The following is an 11,698-nucleotide window of genomic DNA, read 5'->3' as shown; positions in this document are numbered from 1 at the left end:
TTCACACTTCTGCCGGGAGGCAGTCACCACAGATTTCTGAAAGCTGGAGATCTGCATTTGAGGAAATAAAGTGATAAGATCAAATGGATGGCAAATAATTCTTTCGGGACCACTTGTCCTAGGGCTGGTGGTGAGAAAAATGATGGGGTATGTGTATTACAGTTCCATTTTCTCAACAGTTTTTGTTTTGGCTTCTGCCTTTATGCTGTGAAAGAGTTTTCTTGCTTCTGAAAATATCTTCTACTTCAGAAATGGTCCACAACCCGTGATTTAGATCCAACAAATTTTTATCCAGAAGGCTTGTGTGGTGTGAGAGGTGGGGGCAGGAGAGCCTTTGCTCTTTCTAAACTGCTCTCCATGAGCCTTTCTCAGCTGGATATGTGGATTCTAGGTTGAGCAGACTCATCCTCCAGCTTGGTTACAGCTTCCTCTGCTGTGCCTTCGTCAGATTTGGGCCACTTTAGTTGAAGGAATTTCTCCATCAGGACAGCTCCCAGATTAAAGACGAGAGCAAGCCAAGCCAGGCTGAAAACAATCCAAATGGCTGCCAAGCTCCTGTAGATTGAGATGTAGCGCTTGTTGGGATCTGTGCCTGAAAAAGCCATGAAACTCTAGGTGTTAGGCTGGACTCTGGGCAAACAGGAGTCCAAGCACACATACATCAGGCAAATTATGCATGATCTACTGAGATCATGAGAACTACATGCATTCTTCATAGGAAACTTATTATATTGTGGCTTACTTTCCTGTTCACAGTGTGAAATTAGGCTTGGAGCAGATGGTACCGAAACTCTAACGCCTTGTCTACATATAAGCAATAACCACATCTAACTTTAAACAAGGTTGTGTAACATGATTTGCTTATGGAAAAAAAGACAGCTGTAAGTATGCTAGAGGGCCATGTTTTAGTATAGGTGTATGGATTCTCTAATACAGGGTTGTCAAACTCATCTGGCTCCATGGGCTGGATGACTGGCATGAGGCCAGTCCACAGGCTGGATTTAACCCACATACTGCTTTACCATCCTCTAGCATACCTGGTCTGGCGGCTGCTCCAGTCGGTCTGGGACCCAAGTTGCATGTGCTGTGGATCTTGGAGTGGCTGGAATGAACGCTGCATGTGGCTCAGTCTGGCCAAAGCAGTAGCTGTGCTGCACACAGTCATACTAGCTGGACTTCACCACACGTAGCATGAGCCCCACAGCTCCTGGACTGTGTTGCATATGGTGCCTGCTCCAGCCAGTCTGGGGGCTGTGCTGCAAGCTGGACCAGCTGGAGTGGATGCTAGATCAGGTATGCACCCCTGGGGGGTGAGGGTGAGAATGAGGGTGGAGAAGGGGAAGGGATCCATGTGCCTGATCAAGCTTATGGACTGGCCCCATGCCCCGGGAGTGTGCCATACCTTGTGTGGGTCTGATCAGACCCAGGGGCAGCACTAGGGTGGGCAGATAGGGAGTCTTTGCAAGCCAGATCCAGCCCGTGGGCTTTATGTTTGACATGTCTGCTCTAATATGTTGGGCACAAATAGGTGTTTTACACTGCTGCCAATATATGTAGTGTGCAGCTCATTGGAGTCCTGAACAGACAGGCTCAGATATAATCTGGGGAATGCATTATTGAGCAAATGTATGCCATGTTATATATCAGAATGTGACAGTCACTACATGCATGTGGCATTTCCAGAGAACAGATGCTCACTGCACCAGCCAAACAAGTAGTTCAGTCCGTGCTCCAGTGTGCTCCTTCACTGAATCCATGTGAGCCAAATATGGCATTTGGCTCCCTGACAGACCAGGGGACGAAGTGAGGAGAAATCCCTCACAAGGTGACAGATCCTATTGTTTTTCACATGTGGACAGTCTATACACCTCAAGTATTCAGTACATCATTTTAAAAAACCAGGTGCAGCGAAAAGGTCTCACATATTGCTAGCAACCACTATATTGCTTGGCCCAGACTCCTGCAGATCGTACGCTGCCATTTAGTACACCTTCTTACAAAAGCCTTCTCTCTGGGTTTAACTAGGGTTCACCCCATAACTATAATCTTGGTAGCTTGGTCTTTTCCATACAGGGAAGAAACTAATCAAAACAACCCTAACCTGAGCTCAAAGAATTAGTAAGGGGCTACAGAGTCTTTCACCTGTAGGCCTCTGGCTCAAGTCTAAATTAGTTTGGCAGCAGTTACTGCTGAATGGATGTTCAGTGGTTAGTGCGGAGTAAGTGTGGTGGGTCTTAATCTGGCTCCCAGTGGAAGAAACCCTATAGTGCTAAATCTATCAGCATAGCTGGCACTAGTTAATCCATCTGTCCACAAAGGGCCAGTCTCCCACTGGTGTAATATCAGTAACTTCAACAGTTACTCTAGTGAACAGTGATGGAAGAACATAAGCTCATGAAGTTCCCCCAAACCAACCCCTTCATTACCTACTACATAGTCCCCAAATCCAATGGTGCTGAGGGTGATAAAGGTGAAGTAGAAGCCTTCTCCATAACTCCAGCCTTCAACATAACTGAAAATCATTGGGGGGAACACTAGAAAAAGCAAGGTCCCAGTGACCAAAAAGAGAGCTATGGCCAGAGTCTGCACCACCTGCAGGAGAGAAAGAAAAGGGCAACTCAGTAGCGCGTCATGTCTGTTTTTGTACTGTTACTGGATTTTAGGATATATAATAGTGCCACGAAGCCCAATTACTACAGGACCAATAGACAAGATAGAAAGAATGAACAAATGCTCATCTTCTCCCATGAAGTGCAGGCATGAATCAATTGCATTCAGTAAATACAGTCTGAAACAATGCCTAGGCAGAGCATGCCTCCCAGAACATTTGTCCGCTGTAATGTCAGCTTCCAGCATTCAAAAATCAGGAGTTGGGTCTCAGAAGATCATGATGTTTTAGATAGATAGATAGATAGATAGATGCATTTTTTTGGTTTGCCTTTCGATTCGTGGGTCTCTTGGATGCACCTAGGTCTCATGTTCAAGCTTCAGTTGTGATGGCTGGAAACTCACTTTTGTTTTTTAATGGAAGATGAGGTTCTGTTCTCATCAAGTGACTCCAGGAGCTGTTAGAAGCACAAGAGCTGATAACATGGCATTAGCATTCCTTTAATATGCTCTGCTTCTTAAGATGTATAACTTGGCTTAATGTATCTCAACCCACATTGGTTTTGGATGAAGTTTAGTTGAAATCAGTTTGCCTTTTTTAACATAGAAGTGGACAGAACAGAAGTGCATTCTGGCAGTACTGGGTGGATATGTGTTTCACTTGATATAAATGTTTACCTTGTGTCAGAAGTAGTCATCTAAATTACCCCTACAAAATACATGGCTGCATTGGTTACACGCAGGCACAAAATAATCAACACAAGGGGAATCTGAGAAAGGAATGGTCTAGTGGTTTGACCATGGGAGTGGTTGTCAGGTACTCCCGAGTTCTAATGGTAGTTCTACCTCTCTTTGCACAAGTCAGGGCCAGATCCAGACTGTTCTCAAGCACCTACGTTTAGGCTCCAGCGTTCATAAAAAATAGATGTTTTGTCCCAGGAGGATGATCCATTTCAACAGGATGAGGTGGCCAGGTTCCCTCTACAGCAGGAAGAACTAGGTGCCTACAGGGCACGTTTACACATCGCCCTACAACAACATAGTGACACGCTATGTTGTTGTATGGTGTACAATGATAACATGGCGATCACACAGATCTACACTTGATCACTAGCTATGTTGCTGTAGTGGTGCACTCCTTGTTTACAGTGTGCCACTATGGTGACATAGCAGTAAAATGTAAGCATGTGCTGCCTGTATGGCGCAGTGTGGGTGGTTACTACACCATACTTTAGTACTTCCAAAGGGCCCAGCACCATAGCAATGTCACCATACAGCAATGTGTAGACGCATCCACAGAGGACAATCCAGGGGGCCTATGTGTTGAAGAGGAAGGTGTCAATAAGAAACATTTAGGCACAGGAGTATGTCTGAACTCCAGCTCCTCATTAGAGCTTAGGTACTTGATCCAGGGCTGCACAGTGGGAGATTTTATCTTATTGCAATCCAAAGCAACCACAGATCAGTGCCTAAAGCATATGGACAGCATTTAGTTCATTATAAAATGCAGTGTCCGTGGTCATGCTCTCTCAAAAGCTTGGTTAGTTGAAGTCATGCCACCCAGCCCCCTTTTGCAAAAGTCTAGTGTTCAGAGCACTCGCCCAGGAAGTAGAAAACCTGGGTTCTAGGCCCTTTCCAGCCTGAGGGGATTGAAACCCTCATGTCCCACCTCCTAGGAAGTATCCTACTCACACTAAGAACCATCTCTATTTTCCATTTCTACTCCTCCTGTTGAAGGTGGGAAACTGAGCAGTCAACAGTTCTAGAAACATGGGACTGAAGAGGGCATAAGCAAGAGGGAGTCTGACTCTTTGCCTTGCCTATGAGGGGATTCCTGGGTTTGATTCCTGAAAACCAGGACTGCATGCATGTTAGATAGTTCAGTTATGAGGAGGGGACCCCCCACAAAAAAGGAGGAGTAAACCTGGCAGCAGGGGCCAGCACCCAGGAATCGTCCCTTTGAGAGGATCGCTGGGTTACAGTCATTTCTCCCTCATGCTTGTTCTCCAAGTGTCCTTACATGACTCTTGTTCTTTTGACAGCTCAGTGGCCCAGCTTCAATAGGAGGGATAGACGACTCACTGACTGTGCCAATTCTATGTCGTTCTCCTGGGAAAGGAGGGGAGGAGGGAGCTCTATTCCTGGATTGGGTCTGCTGGATGACTTTGGGCAAGTCACGTTCCATCTCAGTGTCTCAATTTCTTATCTGTAAAATGTGTGTAACGATTCTGACCTCCTTTATAATGAACTTTGACATCCGTTGATGATGTAAGTTCTATGTATTATTATCATTATCCTCATGTCCTGGGGGTGTTAAAATACTTAGATAATGTGTGTAGGTAGAATGCTTGGAAGAGAAGTGTTACATTGCTGTTTTTTATTGATTTATTTAGGATTTGTATTTTAGAACTTGGTCACAAAAGACCTTTAAAGTGAAAGTAAGGGTCCGGCCTGGAGTGGCTAGAATCAGTCGTCAGTTAATTTCCTAATACTTGTTGAAAAATGGTGTCTGAGAGGAGCTAACCTATTTTCCAGAACAGTGTTTACAAAGTGGGTGAGGAGATAAGCAGGCTAAGACTTGGTCTACACTACAAGTTTTGCAAGTGCAGTTATGCCAGTTAGGAATAACAATAATAATAAAATCACATTCCTATTTAACAAAGATGTGATGGCAAAAGCCCCATTGTACTTGCAGCCATACCAGCAAAAATCCTTTTGCCAGGATAGTGGATTTTGTTTGAGGAACCAGTTTAAATTAGTCTTGAAATACTGTTAGTATATGCTATGTCTCCAGACGTGGTGGTGGTGGTTGGTATGGCTCTAGCCTGTCTGATGTAGGCAAGTCCTTAGAGCTGAGTGGGATAGAGATGGAGGACATACTTGGTAAAATTACCATCCCTAGTGGCAGAGCCCTCAAGTTCACTGCACTGTTCCACATAGGCTGCCTCCTAAACCGGAAGCAGTGTCATGGTGTCTGCACAGTGCTGCAGGTATGTTAATTAACATCAGAGCAGTGTGACGCGCACGGTCTCTCACCAGTGCTGTGCTGCTCCTTGTTTAGGAGGCAGCCTGGTATGGTAAACTGACTGTGTAGAAGTGCTGTTGAATGGACATGCATTTTTCAAGGGACCATTCATAATTAGGACTGCTGGGAATCTTACCTATTCTCTCTCTTCTCTGACTTCAGAGCCCAGTTCGCAGAACTTTTGCACAGGAGCATGAAGTGGCTTTGAAAAGATCTCATCTACTTTTTATCTTTATCCTTTGCCTTTTTTTTTAAACTAAATCTGGGGGATTTAATGTAGACGAGATCCAAAGTAAGTCTTTATCTGTCTTCATTTTAAAAAGGCAGTAATAGAGGGGAAAGGAATCAGCTGCTGAATGGTTAGGGCATTTGGTGAAAGGATGCTAGGTTAAAATGGATCACTTCAAAAGGAAGTTGCTTTGGCACATTGTAAAGATACCACAGGCAGGTCAGAAATGGCGTACTTTAATAAGCGTGTGCTTATATTGTGTTGAGGTCAGCGGTACTTAAGTGCATGATTATAGCTAAATAAATAATGATTAAGTGTTTTGCTGAATCAGGGCTCGAGAGGGGTAAAGATCATGGCCTTCAGGAAAGAGCAAGTTTCTTTAAAGTCGTTGTACATAAACACAATGTATCAGTTTACTGATTACTGAGAGGCCACACGATAATTATTATGACCCAGAATGTACACACAAACAGCTCAGCAACAGCTCAGCCTAAGGTGCCGGGTGCCTGAGAAGGCCAGCTATCTTTTAATATGTGGAAGACCAATAAGAAATGGACACTGTACCTGGGCTCGGCCTGGTTTGTGCACCCATCTCTCCAGAGTGATAAGGTGTGCGTTGAGCCCTTTTCCCAGCTGATTGAGAAAGGCTAGGTTAAGTGGCACCCCAAACAAGGCGTAAAACACACAGAACACCTGACCAGCCACTGTACTGGGGGCCAAGTTACCGTAACCTGCAGAAAAGAAGGAAAATAAACAGGACAATTGTATGACAAAGGCTTTACAGTCAGTCCGCTAGCCATTGGGGAACTTCCAGGGCTTGGGACTTTAGTTTACCTCTGTTCTATCCAGCCCCAGCAGTCTGCAGACTTGTATACACTTTTCTAGACTGGAGAAAATGGTATACCAGCTGGTTGGGCCTCAAGCATTAGCCACTATCAACCACCATTTCACACTGAAAAAAATATTATTTGGAAATACCTTCCACAGTAGGGTTTTTATTTTTCAGTCTGGGTCTCTAATTTTGTGGCAAATTCAACTACTTGTTTGCATAAGCAAATACAATACATGCCTGATGCAAATGGAGAAGTCACCCAGTCTACATATGCAAACTTATTTTTTCATATTCCAGATCAGGCATTGGTCTGTTTTCGCAAGAACAGTAAACTGGTGTGCAAAAGGAATATACACAAATGGAGGTCGGCTGAAAAGTTTGCTATGTAAATATACCATACAATGGTAGAGACTATTCTGACAGGACTGTATTGTCCAGGAAGTATTAATGATTTGGTCCTTCACAGGACAGTTGGAGGAAGCCCTTGTTTACAGAGGATGTGTTTAATAGAAGAGAGGACACCTCACCTATAGTGGTGACAACAGTTCCAGCAAAAAAGAAAGAGTTGCTGAAGTCCCAGTTGCTGGGGTTGGTAGAGTTTCCTTCTGGGTTGACCCCTTTCTCCCATGCTTCCATGATGACCTGAAGCAGAAGAAGAGGCCAAGAGAACACAGATGAGCCACCCTCACAAGTTCAGGGTAGGAAGGTTGCCAGGTTAAAGAATGGACAACCAAATGATGATGAATAGACAGAAGTACAGTGTCACTGGCACAGAAGTACAGTGAGCAGTGGGGTCACCAGAGAGCACAGACTTGGGTCTGGAGGGCCGGTAAGATTTCTGTTGTAGCACAACAAAGACCTGTGGAGTAAGGCTAGTCAAGGACCTGTGCACTCATTTGTAGAACTGTACCATCTAAGCAGGACTCTTTCATCAACTAGTTGGAGGATGAAGGGAAGGGAATACCAAGGGCATAAAAAATGCTCAGACAAGAAAGAAAGTGAATTATGTCATTACAATAAAGGCAGGTGCTCTTCTCCTTCCTTCCAGCTCACCGTCTCATCTCAGACTTAAAGCTTCCCACATAAGAGTGTGGGAGACATGACTGGATCATCTCTAATCCCTCTGTTTGCGCACTGAGGCAAGGCCTGTTTTTTGCTTGCGATGTCTTCACTCCATGACTTTACCAATCATCTCAAGCACCTTCCTCCCTGTCTGACACAGCACCTCTCAGCTGGAGTTAAATGAAGAGGCATCTACTGCTGCTCTAAATAGTTTTCACCTACTGGGTGTTGCAGGCGACAAAGACAGTGTATAAAGCGGGTACAACTTTGCAGGTACCATTGCAATGAGTATTTTACTTGTTGGACAAATAAATGGCCTCAAGTGAGTAGAACATTTCCTAACTGCAGTAATGTTCTGTTCACAAGGTAGTAGATATCTTTCACTCATCTGCTATGGTTCTGTGACTCGACATTTGTCATCCGTCACTTGTGAGGTCCCACACCATCATGGCCCTCATCCTCCCCTTAACAGCTGAATGCAACTTATTTGTGCACCCATCACCCTATTCTTTTATTATTAGAAAAAGGGTTGCTGTTGAGTGATACAAGACATGGAGGTGCTGAAGTGTGTTGCCTCAACAAGGATTGCAGCCTCAGCTGGCCCAAGAAGTATGAGATCCCCCCTGTTTGTGCCATTCTACTTCACAGCTCAGATGGCTGGTGGAAGTATTACCTCTGCAGTGCCTTGGTACTGGGCAGTCTGGACTGCAGAGTTTCTGCAATATTAGTGGACATGCCCTGAATACTAACAGAACTTTTGGTTGGTTCTAGGTATAATACGTTAAATTTTTCTCCCAGTAACAATTACAGCAGTGTTTGGGAATCTGCAAAGAGACTGATACTCATCAGAATAAAGTTGCTGTGCATCTTACCATAGTCCATTCTATTACAGCAATGCCATTCATATTTTTCTCCTTGCTGTCACCAACATGTTTGTACTAATCATTAAAAACTTCTCCTGGTTTTCCAATGAGTTGGACACATCAAATTATCCAAAGTCACTGCCTTATTTTCTATTTGGGAGTTATGAGAGAATGAAATCTTGAAATCTCCTAAGGGACAAGAAAATCTTGAAACCCCTAAGTCAGTTGCATAGCTAAGGGAGGAGAACACTAGGGTACCAGCCCTGGACATCAGTTCTGGGGGGGAGGTGGGGGGGGAGTAAAAATAGCCACTGATGAGCTGCTGGCTTGGCCCTGTTGCCATTTCCAGAAACTCAGCCACTGATGCTGGCCTATGCACCACCAAAGTGCTCAGGTATACCTCTAATCACAGCCCTTTTCCTTTAAGAGTGTTGGAAACCATCTCAGTTATAACTTACAGACTGGAAAGGAGCAATCTTGGATTCTTTTCAGTTCAAAGTGTAAATGCTCAGAGGTGTAACTGCCACATCACAAAGACCAGAAGGAAAACATAAGGCATTTTTAAAATACATTTTGAATCCTCTGGCTGTGTAGCACTCTTTCTGGGCCACCATTTCCATAACCTGTCTCTGTGTGGCGTGGCTGCTTTGGGCACAGCACACCAGGAGAAACTGGCCATGCAGCAGGTATATTTAGGTGCGGAGAGATCATACCAATGCAAGAGGGATTTTTTTGGGGGAAAGCCAGCATAATGGCTTCAACCTCTATCTCTTCCTGAAGTTGGTGTAGAGTGTGGCTAGAGGGAAAGGGACCCAGCTGGCATAACCACTATGCTGCATCCATCTGTGTCTACCCTTAGATGCTCTAATTTAATTTAAAAGTATAAGCCTTCCAGAGCTATACCAAAATCTGGTGACAGTACAGATGATCTTTATGCCACTTTTGTGTTCCTTTCTTCCCCTGACATGGTGCAGTCTCCTGGACCATAGCCAAGCAGTTAACCCTCTGGGCCAGAAGGTATTTCAGTTGATTTATGGCTGAAATTGTGGGTATGGTTAGAGAGGGAACCATAAAAATGTCTTCTTCTGACTCAAGTTATCTGTTTTCTATCTGTCTCCAGAGTCAAATTTGCTTAATTTTCTGACAAAATAAGCTTTTATCAGGGATGGGACCAGTGTTTGGATCTGGACTTTCCAAAAGTTTGGGTCTCTTGGCAAAGCAGTCTATCTTTCTTCAGGTTTTCATCAGTGCAGTTCCTATCAGGGCTGTGCAGGAGAGAGAATGGGGAAACGGGAATGATTGCAAATCAGTTTTGAGGTGCATCAGCAGAACTGTGGTGTTGGGGAGCCCAGGACTAGGGAAGGGAAGGCTCTGCAGATCGATGGCTCTGTTCATTGCCCATCCATCACTCAGGTTTTCTTTTAGCACAGTGGAATCAGTGCAGCTGATGGAAACGTTGCTCTGTTACATGCAGAATCAGCTCAATAGTGATAAGATATGTGCAAGAATGAACCTTAGGTTTACTCCATGATCCTAGGGTATGGGGCTGTGGGGCTAGCAGGCAGAATATCCATCTTTTTACTTGTCACCTGAGCAAAGTGAGTCTCATGACAATAACACACTATGAGGACTGAGTCTGACAATACTGTGTACATTGTCACTTTTCAGAGTAGAGGCCCACTTTGGATTTATGAGACACGCTTCTTTTGACTATATAGCTAGATGATAAAAACTGGAAATGGCTTCTATGTAGTACCTGAGAAGCAGGGACTTCATTTGAGTGGAACTCCATTCCCACTTATTCATAGGTACTGGAGAGGTATTTAAAAGGGTCTGGGGTGATGATGAGCCCTAAACTTAACAGCCTGCCCTAGGCACTATTCTGCATAAGGCACTTAAGCCCTTGTAGCTGACAGTTTAGTGCCCTCTTCTGGTTTTCTGCAGGACAGCTGGCAGTTAAAGCACATTCTTCATATTTGCTACAAAAAACGAACAAAGTTTTTCTCTCAATGACACCACTGCAAACCTGTTGGCTTTAATACAATTCTTTTGAAACAGAGACGAGAATCTAGGCCTCAGTGAACTTCCTAAGCTATTCAAGACTGAACCAAATAAGTGTTTAGCTCTATGAAAATATCTGGGTGGAGCTTAGAACTGGGAATCAGGATGCTCTTGGCTTTCTCTGCTATCATTAGTATTGTGCCAAACAGTGTCAGATACTTGCCATTATATTTATATCACAGCATGGTCCCTATGGACAGGCAGAATCATTTGTTTTCTGTGATCTGCATTTCACTGCTTGCTCAAATCCAGCTACTAGATATAGATTGGGGAAATGTTGCTTAAGGATCTCTACCACAGTGGGGCAAGATTACAATGCAAACCTGGTATTCTTTTTGCAGAAGGTTGAGGGCCTGATTGAAACAGTTAACAGAAAGAGGGACACCAACCCTGAAACTGGATACATCTCAAGCAGGAAAAAGAGGGGTTTATTAATTTAGGGATTTCTTATGGTCCTGCCCTGTATTAGTTAAAGAGATCAGCTGTCAGTGGCAGTAGAGAGGTTTGGTACTGGCCTTTACACTATTTTAAGGGACATATAAAAAGTGTTATTTAAACATACAATTCCGTCTAGTCTCTATTGCACCAGGAGCAGGTCCAAGTTGCACTGATTACTCTGAACATAGAAAAAGAAACCAAACATCTCCCTGCCTATGCTATAGGAAAACTGACCTTTCATCTCTATAGATCTGGTCTCAAATCCTGCTTGAGATCACAAATGAAACATTTTATAGGTCTCCATCTGGTTCAGGTTTCCTCCTGTCCAGGACTACAGCACAACAATTTTCTGCATCTTCCACTGAAAGGCATAGAGCTGGAATATCAATGGGTGCTGTGGGATGGAGTTTGAAGGCAAAGGATGAGGTGGAGAAGAAGTGCAGAGATCTTACAGATCTGGGATGAGGTACATGGACAGAGCATTATACATTTTTAAAGTTTTTCTCAGCACAGTATCTAAGGGCTGAGGAGGGGACAAGGCGGGGGGGGGGGGGGTTAGAACCTATTATAAGGCAGCCCTG

At 44.2% G+C, this 11,698-nt stretch overlaps 1 protein-coding gene across 1 annotated transcript in view; it reads right to left on the bottom strand.

Annotated features, from left to right (window-relative positions):
- Window positions 1-368: 368 nt before the first annotated feature.
- LOC109304217 (potassium channel subfamily K member 16-like) overlaps window positions 369-11,698 on the bottom strand; it is a 17,995-nt gene continuing 6,665 nt past the window's right edge. Inside the window, exons 2-5 of the mRNA XM_019526698.1 lie at window positions 7,221-7,335; window positions 6,426-6,592; window positions 2,427-2,592; window positions 369-592 (exon numbers count right to left, since the gene is read on the bottom strand). Of these exons, the coding sequence (XP_019382243.1) occupies window positions 369-592; window positions 2,427-2,592; window positions 6,426-6,592; window positions 7,221-7,335 (672 nt within the window). The remainder of the gene's footprint in view (window positions 593-2,426; window positions 2,593-6,425; window positions 6,593-7,220; window positions 7,336-11,698) is intronic.

This window comes from Gavialis gangeticus, unplaced genomic scaffold (assembly GCF_001723915.1).
Source record: "Gavialis gangeticus isolate Ggan-Ray unplaced genomic scaffold, GavGan_comp1, whole genome shotgun sequence".
In the NCBI taxonomy this organism is placed as follows: domain Eukaryota; kingdom Metazoa; phylum Chordata; order Crocodylia; family Gavialidae; genus Gavialis; species Gavialis gangeticus.
This window is presented reverse-complemented; position numbering and strand designations above follow the sequence as displayed.